Here is a 16,803-nt window from a genome sequence, read left to right as displayed (position 1 = left end):
TTTGATCAGCTGGATGTTATTATCGCTGACCTGGATGGAGGAACTATAAAGATTCCAGAGTGCATCCACCTGTCCTTGCTCCCTGAACCTCTTCTGCATCAAACTCAGTCTACTCTGTCCCTGGTAAACATTTTCTCACACAGCTTTACAGTATTTTCTTGTGTATGCACATCTTTTGAAAGAACGTCAATAAATATGAACTGAAAATTAATAAAACATGAGGAGATTTTTTTTTTTATTATTATTATTTTTCTGTTTCAGGTGTTGCACCCTGATTTGGAGATAGCTGACAATGCATTTCCTCCGCCACGCACGGCACCCTCCAACCTCAAACTCCTGGTAAGTGATGCACACCATGACCTGGCAACATTCATGATTCTTAAGATGTCTCATTTTGAAGAGCAGACGGCCTCCTGTTCCCCTCTGAAAGTGTTGGGGGGGGGAGGCAGTCTGTTCTTCTCAGAAATAGTTTCTTATCAGAAAAAGGTCATTGCTGGAGTAAGGGCACTGACAGTAACCCATTACCTTAAAGACAAACAACATGACTGTTGCATAATTAACTTATCAGACTGCATTTGTAGCATAGTTTTTTGATGAGTAATTATTTTGTGTTTGCGTGTGCTTGCCAGGACAAAGAGGTGAGGGCTGTCTTTCTCCGGCTGTTTGCACAACTCTTCCAGGGCTACAGGTCTTGCCTGCAGCTCATCCGCATCCATTCGGAGCCCGTTATTCACTTTCACAAGGTGAGATGTTTCTCGTATGGGATTGCCACGGGCAAAAATTGAGCAAAAATCAAAATTTCCAACTTGTCCCCTTAAATAAACTTGTTAAGCAATTTCTCCTCATAAAACACGTTGTTCCTTTAATCTGCCAAGAATGTTTTAGTGAGCTATGTGGGCGGATTTACACAAAGACCTGACAGATAAACTTGTCAGGGGATGTATAATGTTTGTGTTTGCATGCGCATGTGTGAGTATGCATATTGTTTTAAATGTGTCATGTGGGGGGGAACCGTGACTCTTCGCCGATGCTATCCTTCTGTTTATCAAAGTGTCGCATGAAGAACTGTAAACCCGGGCACAGACCAACCGGTGGAGTGCCATATGAAACGCATTAGCTTTGCCATTTTCTTTTGTGCCGGGACTTTTGTTTGTTCGTGTCTGTGGTGTCTCCGTTGTGAGCCATTAGCACATCATCCTTAAAGTACCCCACATGGATCACATTATCAACTAAAGCGCTGCCTGGAATTTCTGACTGGAGTGTTTTATCTCTTCTGCCCACAAGCACAAATAATTACACAAGAAAATTAAATTCATTTGCATGCAGTTATTTATAATAACTAGATTTATTTCCCTTTTTTTTGTGCGTGCAGAATAACATGTTTTCAACTATAAAAAAAAAAAAACCCTTGCAGAGATTTTATTTATTTTTTTTTTTTTGGGTGAGGGCCTGGGGGGGGAAATATTTGATCACATCTAAAACTGCTGTGATCACAGTGCTTGTTTTTTATTCTGCAGTAAATCTCTCGGAATAGGATCGCATTGCTGCCATCTGTGTTGAATTGTAACCCCTGTTAAAATGCTGACATTTTCCAGACTGCCTTCTTGGGCCAGCGAGGCCTCATTGAGAACGATTTCCTGACCAAGGTTTTGGATGGCATGGCCTTTGCTGGCTTTGTTTCGGAGAGAGGTCCACCTTTCCGAGCCTGCGATCTCTTCGATGAGGTACGGCGCCACCAAACACCAAGTACAGGTTTAGTGAAATGTTCACGCAGCAAGTTGCTTAATAGCTAATTGTAATTGAGGCTCAGCTTGTTCTACTATTTAGTTATTTCTGTAGCGGTTACATTTACATTTCGTATTTTAAATACCTTTATCAAATACATACTTAAATTGATCTCTTATTTTGTCACAATTATAGATATGCTAAATAACATGCACATGCAGCTTCAGTTCCCAATTATACTTTTATCTATTTAATAATATAAGAGGTTCAAAGCACAATTTAGGTCATTAGAGAGATGTGATTTATTTTATTTTTTTACCTGGCAGTTCGGGTGTCTTCTTTCTATCTTTCTGTTGTCCTTTTCAGCTGGTGGCCTTAGATGTGGAAAGCTTTAAGGAAGAGGAAGCTAACCCTGTCATGCTGCAGAAGCGCATCAGGGAGCTCTCAGAGCAGCTCTTCAGAAATGTAAGGCTTCATGCGAAAAAACAAAAACACATCCAGTATTTCTGGTTAAAAAGAAGTGCAGACACTTTACATCAGGAGTGGGAAATTAATTTTCCTCAGAGCATACATTACTAACTATAATTGGTGTCGATGACTGAATAATTCCACATGCATAATCATTGATAAGCTGTGAATAGGATTTTTTCATCAGTGTCTGTTAAGACTAATCATTTCAGGTGAACAATAGAATGTAACATATTGATGACTCGAACTTTATTTTTAACACTTCAGTCTTATTCAATAATTTTTCTGATTTTCTTTGTGTTTGGTCTGTAGGAGAATCCCAACCCCCACATGGCTTTCCAGAAAGTGCCTCGGCCCTCTGAAGGATCCCACCTGCGCGTGCACCAGGTGCCGTTTCCTCTGCTCGATGATGAAAAGGTGGAGAAGATGCTGCAGGACGGTGTGGCGAAACACAGCCTTACTCCTGTTTCCACGCGACCGGAGAAGAAGTGTGTTGTTCCTGCCGGACCGGCCGTTGGTACGGTGTTATTCTAGTATTTTCCAGATCTGGACAAATAAAGAAAAAGAATTTGAGTGTGGAAAATATTTGTATTTCCAGAGTCTAGTTTCTTCTTTATCCATTGCCATTGTCTAAATAGAATGTCCATATTTCCATTCTTATTTCTTCGCATCCTTCCTTTTCTTCTTATTTTTCCTTTCTATTTTTATCCCTTCTTGCATATTTCCTTACTTTCTTTCCTTGTCATTTGTTTTATTGCTTCTATCTTTCTATCCTCTTTCCACCCAGTGTAGACGCACCTTCCTTAAAATCACAGTTATTTTTTTGTATTTTACATTTAATGGTCACAAAGGATTGGGGAGTTCTGGGAAGTTGAGTCTGGAATTTAATATGAAATATGTAGTAATCCTGTTTGTATCAGCTTTTTTTTTTTTAACCACCAGTGAATTCTCTCCTTGTTTTCTGTCTTAGTGTCAATTATGGGCAAATGTGGCTCAGTGTTTAACAGCGCTCGCAGGCTGGAGGTGGTGAAGAGCTGCATTTCCTTCATCTTTGATAACAAGACCCTGGAGACTGAAAAGGTGATTCTCCCCGTCTTTCATCAGAGAAGCTAATCGTCCTTTAAAGAAGCTCCTTAGCCAAGAGCATCTTTCCTCTGAGTCACACCACACTGAGCTGTGAACAGCTCTCCACTTTTATCGCTGTAATATGTCCCAGCTGGGACACAGGCACTAGACTAGATCCTGTGGATCATTAATCAGCTCTTTTTGGAAGTATTCCCAGAAACAGTTTATTTAGTAAATTCATATTTTAGCATAGAAGATCATCAGTTTGTGTGTCTTTCTCTGTGTAATGGCATGCATGAATTGTTGCCATTGACTTTGTGTATCCCAGTTGTTTCATAAAGGTGTTGTATAATCCCTGCCTGCGTCTTCAGGAGATTTTCAACTTAAAAGGTCAAAAACCACCATAAGCAGGTCAGCATGGAGCAAGTCAATGGATACATCTTTAACTGTTAGAACATGATCTGTTCCTCCACCTCCAAAACGTAATAAACTAATTTCCAGTAGCCTCACAAAAAAAAACTCAGAGCTACCCAACATCAGCTAGCCAGGCTGAATCCAAGAGGCATTCTCAGCAAGGTGAAGAGCCTGAGAACCGAGCAACGGCAGTGATGACAGACCGATACATACGGTAGTTTCATGCTATTTGCCCAAAAGGCGTGGCTTCAGTGGCGCAGGGGCGTGATATCCCATATTCACGTGTTGTACTGAGTAAATCGACTGAGACTACAGACAAACTACAGACATAAATTGCAACTTCTCTTATCAGGTTACTTGCGTAATTTTCCGACTGCTCTTCACGTTTTATTCGTTCATTTGTGGACCTCTGCGTTGACAGACCCTTCCTGCTGCGCTGCGTGCGCTGAAAGGAAAGGCAGCACGCCAGTGTCTCACCGACGAGCTGAGCGTCCACGTTCAGCAGAACAGAGCCATACTGGACCACCAGCAGTTCGACTACATTGTTCGGATGATGAACTGCGCCCTTCAGGTGAGTTGCTTCACAGTAAGTGGTTTGTACACAGGAGTAGGCGTAAACCAATAGGAAATCCTCACAGTTAGTTGAGTGAAAGCATCACGTCATCAGAGCATTTACTAAAACATTTTAAAGTTAAACTGTATATCATGAACTGAAGATTCATGATCTTTAGTTCATGAATATAAAGATCATGACAGGAAAGACTTGAGACGTGGTTTAAATTTGTAGCACAAATACTTGTGACTTGATCTGAAGTTAGGGTCGGGGGGGAGTCTTCAATGTGACAGGGAATTGAGAAAATCCCTGTCTCGCTGTTTTTCATATCAGGAAATATAAAAAAAAAATTACCCTTTTTTTTGAGGTAGGAAAAGTGTTTGGAGCCATTTTTTTTTCCCCAACAACAGTTTAAGACCATTGAACTGTGAGAACAGAAAGGTTGAAAATATTGGTGAATTTGAAATGGTAATCCTTTTAAAACCTCGAAATGCTCATTGACACATGAATGTCTTCCAGATGTCTGAGAATGCATTTGTGGTGAGAAGGTAAAACATCCTGTTTAGTCATGAAATGCAACACAATTTAACAAAGCCTGATTATGAAAATCTGATGATGTTCAAACAAAAATTTAATACAGAAAAAAAATTACATATTCAGCTGTGATCAATTAATGATGTGTGATGTATTTATTTTTTGTATTTTTAAAATTAAATTAATATCTCTCTAATAGTCTTATCATCTCAAAAAAAAAAATCTTTGTAATAAATTAAACGTGTATGTTTGGAATATGTTATCCATGTAATACATTTTAGAAACAATAGTTCTCCCTTTTGTTCCCCAGACTGTTTGTCTCTTCCTGGTGCTTCCGTTCTTTAGCATCCTGTGGAAGTGTCAGCGATGTTTCATAACGAGTCGTTACTCACCCCATGCAGCCGGGTCCTTACTGGTAGTTCTTCATGTTTTACTGCCCTGAATCAGCTCATTCCAGAGATTTTATTAACCTGAAGCTCTCCTCACTGAGTGCAGCTTTTATTGAGAGGGACGTCAGATTCCAAGCATTCCTTTCCCCTAAAACATATAGGAATATGCAGAGGACTCGGATGTCTATTAGACGTGTCGTTTATATATGAATCCATATCAAATTGCTCTTTGACGGTGCAAGAAGATGCAAAAGTAGCTTTCAGTTTATCAGTAAACGTATTTATCTCAAGATGGGTAGGTCCAGACTTTAAACATGTGTAAGCACAGCCTGAAATTTGTTGGTCATGACTATATAATTATACAGAAAATAAGAGTTTCTGAGGGAGTCTCAAGGAATGTTTCCCCTTCATGATTCCTTCTGGCAGCCCGCTGAAAAAAGAAGTGATCTACAGCAATATGTGGAAAAAAGTAATTATTAAACACATGGAGAAGAGATCTGATGTAGAGTGCACTTTTTGTAAAACGAAACAAGGGGTAAATGATAGTCTGGCTTTCTGTGAGGTCTGTTTGTGCCTCTAATTGATTGATTTTGAATGTTTTTGTCATCAGGTTTGTTTAGATGCCAAGCAGGCTTGTTTCTGCCCTCGGTTCAGTTTCTTCTGCCATGGGGGTGTCAGCCGCAGACGGTCTGCGGAATAAATATAAATAGAAAATGCCGTGGCCAGTAATTAGTTTCAGATTTTGGAGTGACCTCTCCTTCAACGTCCTGTCACGTCAGAACCACCCCCCTCAGAAAAAGACGTTCCAAGCGGATCTGTTTGCGTGTGTGACGTCCGCTGTTAAAAATGTTTCTTTGTCTAATGGCAGCGTCTGTTCTCATTCCGATTTCTGGAAAATGTGTTAATATGACACATCGATCTGCAGTGACATCACCGATCTGAGGCCGGTCACAGCATTTGTCGTGAGCTCCAAGCTAACAGTGTCCCCCCCCCCCCGCAATGTTTAGATTTGTTTCTCTTTGAAAGGTTTTCACAGCTGCGGGAAGTGACATAACAGTTTACAGCAGTTTAAAGGTGGCGTCCTTCCTTTTTTTTTTTTTTTTTAAATACCTTTTATGTGTTTTGTCTTTCAGGAAAAAATGTTGACACATGATCAGGAATGAAGTGATGTTACTCATTTTTTCTGTTTAGACTGTTTTAATCAGGTCCTGTGCCGTTTCTCTCCCATTAATCACACACGGCACTGACCTTCGCTGAGGCATTTACTCATTTCATTGCACACTAATTAGTTTGTTTGCGTGCGCGAGTGTGTGTGTGTGTGTGTGTGTGTGTTTGTACACACAGGTCAGTGCTGCAGCTTTTAGAAATTAACATTGTGCAAGCCATGTGGGGGGAATGAGCCCTGCTGTGGATGTGTCGTGGCATCTCAAACATTTCCTGTCAGATAGGATTATGAGCCCTCTGCGCTCTTATGGCCGAGGGCCTCACCATGGTGCTCAGAAAAACACTCTGAAACGCAGTTTACTGTGAGGCGGGAAGTCCGCGCGCAGCGGCTCCAACGGCACGCAGTCCGTGAGCTCGCTGCGGCTGGAGCAGAGCACACGTTAAACACAGATGTTCTTGGAGGAGAAATTTGTACATGTTTTCGTTTATTGCCCTGAAATCTGACTCCTATCAACAGAGTATATGTAGCCGTCATTTGAGGAGACTTGAAATTCGTTCAGCGTTTGCCTTGTGAGATTTTTGCATGCTTTAGATCAAATATGATTCTCCTGCTGTGAGAGCAGGGCCCCCCTTTCTGCCTCGTTGGCCTTGATAGCTATGACCTTTTATGTGCCGGGGACACTGGGAATCTCTGCCCGGTCTCATTCCCATAACTGTTTCCTTAGGATATTCACAACTAAAAAAAAGTTAAATATCTCTAATTGGTTTTCATGCTTTGTCAATAAAATCTGTTTTGTGCAATTCATTCTTCGTCCCATTACTTATAGTACAAACTCCTTCACCATTTGCATGCTAATGTTTTATAGCTTTATATTCCTGAAATCCAACATGACTTTAATTCTTGCAGTTTCTGAGTAATGTCATTGAGTGTAAAGGTTAAAAATTCCTCTGGTTTATTACAGAAACATCAAATAAAATGGGTTTCGATAAAAAAAAACTCAAGTTATTGATTAACACTGAACAAGAAGAGGATAAAACCTCAAATTAAAGGTATCTTGGCGTTGGACTCGTACCAGTTGAACTCTGTTTTGTCCTTCAAAACTGCATCATATTCCTTGTTCCCTGGATTCAATAGGTTGTCTGAATCATTCCTCTGAGAGTTTGGTCACCTGCTGGTCAGGCCTTTGATGCTATGGAAGTCCTGCAGGGAGCAACTTCTGGCTCTAGCGCCAGGCACGCTAGATGGCAGGCAAGGGTGGAGGTCTGGGCATGCAGTAGAAATCTTTATTGTAAAGTTATAGTCTGGCGCCTGAATAAATTTCAGTTTCTTATCTTGTATGAACCATTGAGACCCCTTCAGGTCATTTGTCTTGTGTTCTCAGGACCAGAACTGAAAGTGGAGGCAGCATCTAGTTTACATGCTCGCCTGATTCAACTTTCTGCAAATCTGAAATGTGCAGAAACCTCCTGCTCCTTTTAATTCGAGAATGAAAACCTGACTGTTTCCTTCAGCTTTTTCTTTATTTGTCCACTGACCTCTATGACAGATGTATTTTCATCCCAGAGGTTTCCTGGAAAGTGCGACTTTTCTCAAACTCACAGGAAGTTGCTTTTTCTTCACATCCTGCATGCTTGCAAACACAGCCTCCTTTTTTTTCTGTCTTGTTTGTTTGGCTGCATACGTGTCAAAGAGAGAATAGCTGTGTTAGTCATCCTCGGCATTCCTGCTGCACGAGCTTCAGGAATTAGGAATGATGGTGAGACATTCACTAAATAATGGAAGGAAATGAAGACAGCGGGGTGTCCTCTAGAACAGACGTGCAGAGTGACAATTACTCCTCACTCTCATTCTTGAAATCCCTAATAGATTAACATGCTATTCCCCACCGCGGTGCGCTGCGTGCTTCTATTCAACCCAGTGACGACTACTGAGCCCTCAGTATAATACCGTCTCAGCTTTCACTCGTCAGTCTAATCTCATGCCATGCCATCATGTCTGGATTTCACTGCTATCTCTCGGCTGTGTTAGTTGACCTTCAAAGCTTCTATTAGCTTCTCTGTTAAAGATAAATGTAAAGATTTGACAAAGATGAAAGTAAAGCTGAAGTGGTCTCTTTGTAGTTATGTGGGGGGAAAAGTATTTCCACCCAATATGTTTTTTTTTTTTTTCCTTCAGTTTTGGCTTCTTTATTTTTTTTTGGCAGACTTGAATGTTTCAGATCATCAAATTAAAACAAGAAGGAAAGACTGGGCATTTCACAACATCTCAAACCATTTTAAGTGCAGACTTTGGCTAGGCCACTCTAAAACTAATTTTGGTTTTTTTGGTTTTGCCATTCTAATGTGAACTTGCTGGTGTGCCCTGGATTATTGTCCTGCTGCATGTCACACATCTGCTTTAGCCTATCAAGATCGTCAGGTAGAGAGCAGTTTCCGTGCTGCCATAAATTGCAGCAAGTCATGAACGTCCTAAAACCACAAAGTGGCCCCAGACCATCACACTACCACCACAGTGTTGGACTGTCAGTGTGATATTCGTATTCTGAAATGAAGGTTCACCGCTGATGAATGTTTTCTCTCGTTGTAGTTCGCTCGTCACAAAGGATTAAAAATGGAGTTGCAGCCTGATAGAAGTCAATAATGTTGTTAAATTTCTTTAGATCAGGCTGTGATGCTTTTGAGATCTTATCACTTATCATTGTGCCAGACACAGGCTGTTTCTTTTCTTAACGGATGAAATTATTTAAATACAGCTGAGTTCACTGCCTTAAAAATATATTTGATCTGAAATATTTAAGCATGACAAACGACATCAACAACAGAATAAACATGTAGATGTGGAATTTCCTTTTTCCAAGTATTTAATATAAGATATGACGAGGTAGAATATTGGGAAGTGTTCTTTATTTTTATCGCAGCGGAAGCCATTTTCAAAGCTCATCCCTTCCTGCTAATTTTCAGTCTCATCAGGTTTATGTTTCCGGTGGAATTTCGGCGGTATGTTATATTCACACTTTTTTTTTTTTTTTTTCTGTTAATTTCCACTTGTTGTTCTGTTTGACTGCGGTCCATGAACTCCTGTGACCTGTGGCATTGTTATGGATGCTGGTAAACAAAACTTTGGTGCCGCTCCAACAAGCTGGAACATTTTACCGCAACCCAAATGAGAAAGAGGAAAAAAAAGAGATGCTTGTGACAAGTAAAACATAAACTATGTTGCTTGGTCGACAGGGGGGGCAAGGCTTTCATGTGTTTCGCATTTTCTCCCTCGGTACATTCTTGTCATAAGCAACGGCGGTAACAGATCCCCCCCTCGCTCCGTTGCTGACCATGATCTGAAGGAGTAGCATTCCTTTGATCTTATCTCACAGTATTAGGAAACTGCAGCTGTTCAGTTAATATTTCTAGATGTTTGCATTTACAGGCGATGGATGGACAAATGCAAAAGTTGCGTTTGATAAACTCGTTTTCTATCTGAGGCCTCGCTGGGGGTTAAGAGGTCAGAATCAGGGCTGCTGTTTGCAGGGGGTCTTAAATCAAGCTTCCTCTGGCCATTCTTCTTCAGCAAATAAATCCCAACACAGCTTACCAGAGATAAGAACCAATTTCCTGTGAGTCAAGTAGTTTTTAACCCAACATGCGTATTTTCTACCTATTGTTTGAAAATTTTAGTTTGGGCCCCTAATCCTCTCTCCTTTAAGCCTCTTAATGCACCATCTGAATACCTTTGTCTTGAACAAGCAAGTCCTCATTATCAATAGAAAACGCTCTCTGACTAATTGTGTCTGCTCGATGTCTCTTTTAATTTCACAGACAACATATTTGGATTTTCTGCAACATTTTGTCATTTATTTGAATTAGATTCGTATGACTGTTTAGTTCAAGAATGCTAACTGTGACACTGTCAATAATCTGACCAAAAGTGACTCTTGACAATTGTGTCAAGGAGGGGGGATTATATAAGTTTATTGAAAGCACATGGCCTAATAATGGAGTGAGAGTTTTGGCAAGCCTTTTTTTGAGCTTTGCCCAGACTTTATGTAACGCTTTTGATGAAGATGGATTGTTTGCACTCCTGGTTTCGCCACAAATCACGTCTCCGTGGTTTCTTATTTACAGCAGGTTATCAGTTATCCACTTAGATCATGCCAGTTCTGATCCAGGAATATGGTGTTCATCCTTTTTGCTTAAGTAAAACTGAAGGCTCTCTAGCCACTGTGTGTCTATCCTTTGTGTGAGGGAAATCAGTGCTTCTAGGTTTTCAGGAGGAATGATGAAAAGTTGCTCAGAGTTTGTAATATTTGCTGCCGTTTTGTCTCACACTTCCTCTCGTCTGTCCTGCAGGACTGCTCCACCTCCGAGGAGTTTACAGTAGCTGCTGCCCTGCTGCCCCTGTCAACAGCCTATTACAGGGTAAGGAAACTCCTGGAAAACAATAATACATGAGCCTTCAGGCTGGAGAATCAACCAACCTACAGTACTCGTGTAGTCCTCTGTCTCTACATCTCTCTGATCTAGAAAGTGTTGTCGTCAAATTATTTTTGTCACCTATAAAATCGCAACTGTGGCGGGACTGAGATTGGATGAGAGCAAACCAATGAGGCTGAACGAACTAGAAAAAAAAACAAGAATGGCCAAACGTCTTTCCTTCTAGGTATATACACATAAAATAGAAACAAACCACTTGTGATTTGAGAGTATTCCACATATTTTACAACATACAATCAAGAATTTCTAAAACTAAAGTATTACCAAAAAAACCAGCATTTTTTTTTCTTTCTTTGAATCTGTAAAAAGTTGGAAATACTCACTGTGATGTCACCATTCGGTGTATCCACATTGACACTTGGTATTACTTATAATCAAAGGTCTAAATGTTTTAAATATGACTCCAAATCCAATATGGTTTCCACACTCTTAAAAATAATGGCGATAGACTGTTAATTTCTCCTTCTGATGGTTTGTGTGTCATTGACACAGACAATAATGTCCAACCTCTGTTAGTGAAAAGAAAAATGCATCATTATTAGACTTCTGCACTGTGTAGCTGTAACACAGGATCATCGTCAGACAGGTATGTATTTTATTGTTGTTTTTTTTCTGAGCATACTCGAACCAAACTTTAAACGGCGTACAGATCGGTTAAATACCATGATTTACTTGAATAAATTACTCTAGAGTTGACAGATATTTGGACATGTGCGTCTGGAATTTGAAATTGTTCAAAATGTTCAGGAACCCTGAAGGTACGACTGATGTGAGATTCTCCAGGGGAGGGACAGCTGTTTTAACCTGTAACCTCTGCAGATTTTTCAGCATGCACATAATCAGCGCAGCATGTGAAAGCTCCCACAGAGAAGCGTGAGGAACAGACTGTGGCCTTTGGCTCCTAAATCATAACATCGGTGAGGTGTAGCTGCAGCTTTCACCACAACAAGGTCCTTCCAGCTTGCCAGTTGCTATAGCAGTAGACACAACTCTCCAAACTGGGCTTTTGTCAGATACCAGTCCTGCGTCCTCATGGGGTAGTACTGAGACCTGACCCGCTGAACATCAGCACATGATTCATCTGCTTTGGATGCCACTGGCTGAGGAAAGTTTCCATAATAAGCCATATGTTTCTTCTTTTTCTTCCCGTTTGCCGTCTTAGGGCTTAGAGCACTCAGAATTGGTAAATTTTGTAAGTGTTTCCTTGCTTACTTTGGTAAACCATGTGACAATTACACCCCAAGCAAAAACCCTAAGAAAATAATTACACCACAGTGGTTCCCCACTGTTTTAATGAGGAGATTAGGGGATGATTTGCTGCTGCTTTAGACTTGCAGCCTGTTGGAAGGAATGATGTTAAAAAAAAAAGTCTTCTTTGCTTTGTTATTCTCAAATAATTGAAACCTCTGACAGGTTTCAACACTGGCTCAACCGAAATGGGCGAAAAGTAAAGTAAGGTCAGGAAGGAAACGTGCCAAAGTATATTTATTCTTAGTTATAATGGCACATGGACTGTGGAGTGATCAGCAAAGATGAGGGAAAATATGGCATTCTCACTAGAGCTGTCAGTTTGGGTGGGGAATTGGAGGCATGCGTCATCCTGACACAGCGCCATTGATTCATCATGCCTCTCTCACATGTTTGTAGGCATTTTTTTTCTTTATTTTTTTTTTTTTAAATCTTGTCCTTACCATTCTGTGAGATGACTGGAATGTGTTTGTCTTTCTCAGAATAATCTGCCCCAGGGGGCTAAAACCTTACATGCAGTAACAGACTGTGTGTGGCTTCCTAATACTGCGTGACAGTCATGCTTTAGAAGAGGTTGGGTGAAATAAACACCATTGTGGTTGACCTTTTATTAAAGATTTACAGAGCTGATACCAAGAGTAGCAGTAAAGAAAAAAAAAAACTGAAATGAACGTTTTGTTTGGATCTCTAGGTTGTTTCTGCTGTGGTTTAAATAATTGGGTGCTTTTCATATTTTTACAGTTGCTAAAGGAAGTTCCCTTGCTTTGAAAGTCTGAACCACATAGCCTGCAGTTTGTCGCTCAGAGAAGCGGGGTTGTTGAGTTTGTTTGTTTGTACCTGGTGCATCTAGGCAGGTGTTTTTTCCAGCATGAATTAAACCATCTCTGCCGGATGTTAGGATTGGACGATTTAAGGGGATCTCCCGGCTTTCTTTGAAGCAGGTTTCTGTGAAGTTCCCGTAGGCAGTCTGTGCTTCACCTGAATCGTATAGGAGAAGACGAGGGGATTTGTTACAGAAAAGCTAACCAAAGCCCAGAAAAGGGTCGGGTCTGTGTCATTTCCTCAATTTTTCGTTGATGTCTCTTTAAAATTGTTGCGACCTGACGAACCAGATTTGATCTGTCTGGAGAATAATTTAATAAAGTCAAACCTGCCAGTTGACCAGTGCACTTTTTTCTTTTTTTTTTTAACAATATTCATGCAATAAAATCGATCTCCACAATGTTAGCTATCAGAAAATGCTGCAGTTTGAGTCACAAATGATAAGCAAGCATGAGTGCAAAGTTTGAAAAATGTTTTAAATGGATCAACAGGATGTAGAAAAATGTCTACTGGCTTCTCTGTAAATTCCTTTGCATCACTTACGCAATGCTTTGCAAGAAAATTATGTCCCAATTTACCAGCGTTACACACAGACCCTACTTCTCAAAGGATCACTCTGTCCTTTTGCCGTAATGAAAGACAAACAAAGCATTGGCTGAAATGAATTACTTTGAAGAATAACGACAAAAATATTGGATTGTCAATTAACAAAACTGATTTGCTCAGTCCGAGCAAGAGCAGAGTTTTTCTTGTTATTCTCCCTCTAGTGCTGCTTTGCAGTCCAAGCTTTCCAATTCTATTGACAATATTATAGCATCTTTCTCGAGTGCTCTTTCATACCAGATTCTTGGTAAGGATCTGTCCTCTCCAACTCCTGTCAGATCAGATGTCAGACCACTGGGCCAGTTCTCGTTTGGTATTCTTGGCCAGACTTTTCGCTGCCTCATGCTGTCGCCATAGTCCCCAAGTTTGCAGGTCAGGGAACGTGGGAAGCGTCTTCTGAAATGACTGTCCCCTAGGTTCTGCGTGTCGGAGACGCTGTTTATTTTTTTTTGCTTCCCAGATGCTGACGCTGAGCTGACGTTGTTGGCCATATTCTGTGTTTTGATGTTTTGCTTTCATATCTCTTGGGTCTTCCCTCAGCTTTTGTGGTAGTTTAAGTCAGTGGTCGCCAACGATTTTAGCTTCAGTCCCTCAAAATAACAGTAGAAGAAATTTGTGACCCCAGCTATTAATTAATTATGTAAGTATTATCATTAAGTCAATTGGAAAAGGGTATATTGACCATGCAAGCAACATCAACAGTTGATATTTCGGTTTAGTAGGCTTACTTTTAAGAGTATTTGTTATAACCCTGGTAGAGTTTTGGGCCCAACTTTGAAACAATTACTCAAATTAATTGTGATGGATCACTTTCTGAAGTAATTGTCAACTAATTTAGTAATTAAATTAATTGTTAACTGAAGCATGCAAACTAAAAAAAAAAAAACATTTGCTGAAAGAACAACATACTGTACACATTTTGCATCTAACATTAAAAATCTTTGTCTGTAAATCTGTTCTACTCAGAGCTCTTCATGTGATTTTGTTTAAGCTTCACCCATTTCAAATTCAGCAAAAAAAAAGAAAAAATCTTCTATAAAGCACATTTGGCTATCCATTTATTAACCGGTTAATCCCCAAAAAATAACGAACAGATTAGGTCATACTGTGAAGCAGCAAGGGCTGAGCTTTGTGGATAAGACTGACATGGCACTGTCATAAACATGACACTGTCATAAACATGACATAACACCTGTCATGTACATAAAGAAATCTTTATGAATGTTTATGACTGTTGTCATGAAGTGTCATTCGGTAAATAATGACACTTTTAATGCAAAGTTGCTCTAAAAGTGCTAACTTTGCATGATTTTGTAAATTATAATTTAATGCAAAGTTGGCATTTTAATGGACTTTCAGTGCCACTTTTTGAGCAACTTTGCATTATTTACTGAATGACACTTTATGAATGTTTATGACAGTTGTCATGAAGACTTCTTTATGTTCATGACAGGTGTTATGTCATGTTTTTGACAGTGTCATGTCAGTCTTATTCACACCCCTTCAAATAAAGTGTTACCTTTTTTTTTTTTATGTGATTAAACATCAGAATCATCATCTGTTACCAAAATAATCGTTAGTTGCAGCCCTAAACTCTAACTTAGCCTAAACTCTGTCAGACAACCTCTGGAGTCAGATTTCATCCAGACATTGTGCACCTCTTAGTCACCTGCCCTTTTTCACAGGTCAGGTTTTACATTTTGTTCCAAAGCCCACTTCCTGTGGGGTTTTATCTGAAGACCGGTGGGTTTATCTGGAGATGAGCCGATGAGTGGATTCGTTGTTGTTCATCCCTTGACAGGCTGATATCTCTTCTAACATTTAAATCTATTCAACAGCTTGAGGATAGCAGATTGAAATGCTCATACATATCTATTGCTCAACAAAAACACTTGACTGTTAGCATTCCTGTGGACAGAGTTTATCCATGGGCCGATTTGTCAACCCACTTTGTCAAGCTGCTCTCCACATTGTCCTCACAATAGATTATGACGTACTCCGTAACCTTTGTGTATGTAAAAATGCCCAGCTTTTGTCATGCCTGTTTACTTAATTACTGCGCATTCACGGTACCATGAAGAGTATTTGCATTGTGATGCATTGATTTTCTTGGTGCTGATTTTTCATACTAAAATGCAACAGGTCATTAAACAAATACTTGCAGCAGACAGTGATGACTTCAGTAGAAAGAAAAAAACTGTTTTTAAATAATGGTCTTATTTGTCAATCATCATTGCATAAGAAGGCTGGGTTAGACTCCGGTTAACTGATGGACTAGATGCCATTAGTTACTTCTTTTGTGCGGTTCTCATTTTCTTTGTGATTAATTCCTAGTTGGGTCTGGGTTGTGGTTCTTTTCTTAATTTGTTGCATTTTAGGGTGTTTTTATAACATGCTTGTAAAAGTGCTTGAAGGGATGACTTGTTTTTAGGTCAAACATTCGTTCTCACCAAGGACTTGTAGAGAATCAAGTGACTGTTTTGTATCAGCAGTTCAAAAATGCTCTGAATTCTTGCAAAACATGTAAATAACGTCGCTGCCTGCAGGCTTGCGACAGCACAGATATGATGGTCTTCAGTTAGCGTCTCTGTTCAAGTGTGCACTTGTTTCAGTGACGACACGCGCTATGTCTTTTGTCTCTTTGCAACGCGGCGTAGATGTTCTGAGGCCATAGTCAATCATGCTGCAACGGTCTTAATCGGGTCCTGGAGTTCAAAACGAGATGCCAGAACCTGATAGCTTAATTCTTCTGACCTGTCTACTCCTTTCTGTCCCCCACCCTTCGTTTTTTTTTCTTCTTGTTTTTCACCCTTTCTCTCTCGACTCCACATTCCTCCTCTTCGCTCGTCACACAGCCAGATGGGTCCGACGGAGCTGCACTCCCTCCTTCCCCTTCATCTTTCTTCCTATACCTTCTTCCCCTCCCTCCTCCCTTGACTCTTCTTTCCTCTGTCCTCCTCCTTGCACATCTGCCTGCAAAAAAAAAAACAAAAAAAAACACTTGGTGAGCATTGTGAGCGGTCATCAATAAGCGAGGCTGACCTCGGTCAATTTGACCCAAGCATATCCGACAAGTCAGAAAAGTACAGGCTTAATATAGAAAGCCCTGACAAATAACACACCCATACCACCCGCGCAAACATGGACACACACCCACGTAACATCTGCTGCAAGACGCTTAACACACTCAGCTGACAGAGAGGTATGAGAGTATCTAGAGGCCTACATTTCTTCTTAAATCCACGCTCTACCACTTAATCGTGCAAAGTTTGACAGGGTCCACGTATACTTCAGACTCTAAGACTGCAGTCTTGCACAATGGCAGGCTTA

The 16,803-nt window shown here is 40.3% G+C and overlaps 1 protein-coding gene across 5 annotated transcripts in view; it reads left to right on the top strand.

The window, feature by feature from the left end:
* sbf2 (SET binding factor 2) overlaps window positions 1-16,803 on the top strand; it is a 98,009-nt gene that overhangs the window by 47,526 nt on the left and 33,680 nt on the right. For all 5 annotated transcript variants that reach the window (XM_007554103.2, XM_007554102.2, XM_016672471.1 and 2 more), the window contains exons 9-17: window positions 10-123; window positions 262-339; window positions 630-743; window positions 1,596-1,724; window positions 2,092-2,190; window positions 2,506-2,710; window positions 3,164-3,273; window positions 4,094-4,243; window positions 10,657-10,725. In XM_007554103.2, the coding sequence (XP_007554165.1) occupies window positions 10-123; window positions 262-339; window positions 630-743; window positions 1,596-1,724; window positions 2,092-2,190; window positions 2,506-2,710; window positions 3,164-3,273; window positions 4,094-4,243; window positions 10,657-10,725 (1,068 nt within the window). The remainder of the gene's footprint in view (window positions 1-9; window positions 124-261; window positions 340-629; window positions 744-1,595; window positions 1,725-2,091; window positions 2,191-2,505; window positions 2,711-3,163; window positions 3,274-4,093; window positions 4,244-10,656; window positions 10,726-16,803) is intronic.

This window comes from Poecilia formosa, unplaced genomic scaffold (assembly GCF_000485575.1).
Source record: "Poecilia formosa unplaced genomic scaffold, Poecilia_formosa-5.1.2 Scaffold61, whole genome shotgun sequence".
NCBI lineage: Eukaryota > Metazoa > Chordata > Actinopteri > Cyprinodontiformes > Poeciliidae > Poecilia > Poecilia formosa.
The sequence above is the reverse complement of the archived record's forward strand: the minus strand, read 5'-3'. Positions and strand labels throughout refer to the sequence as shown.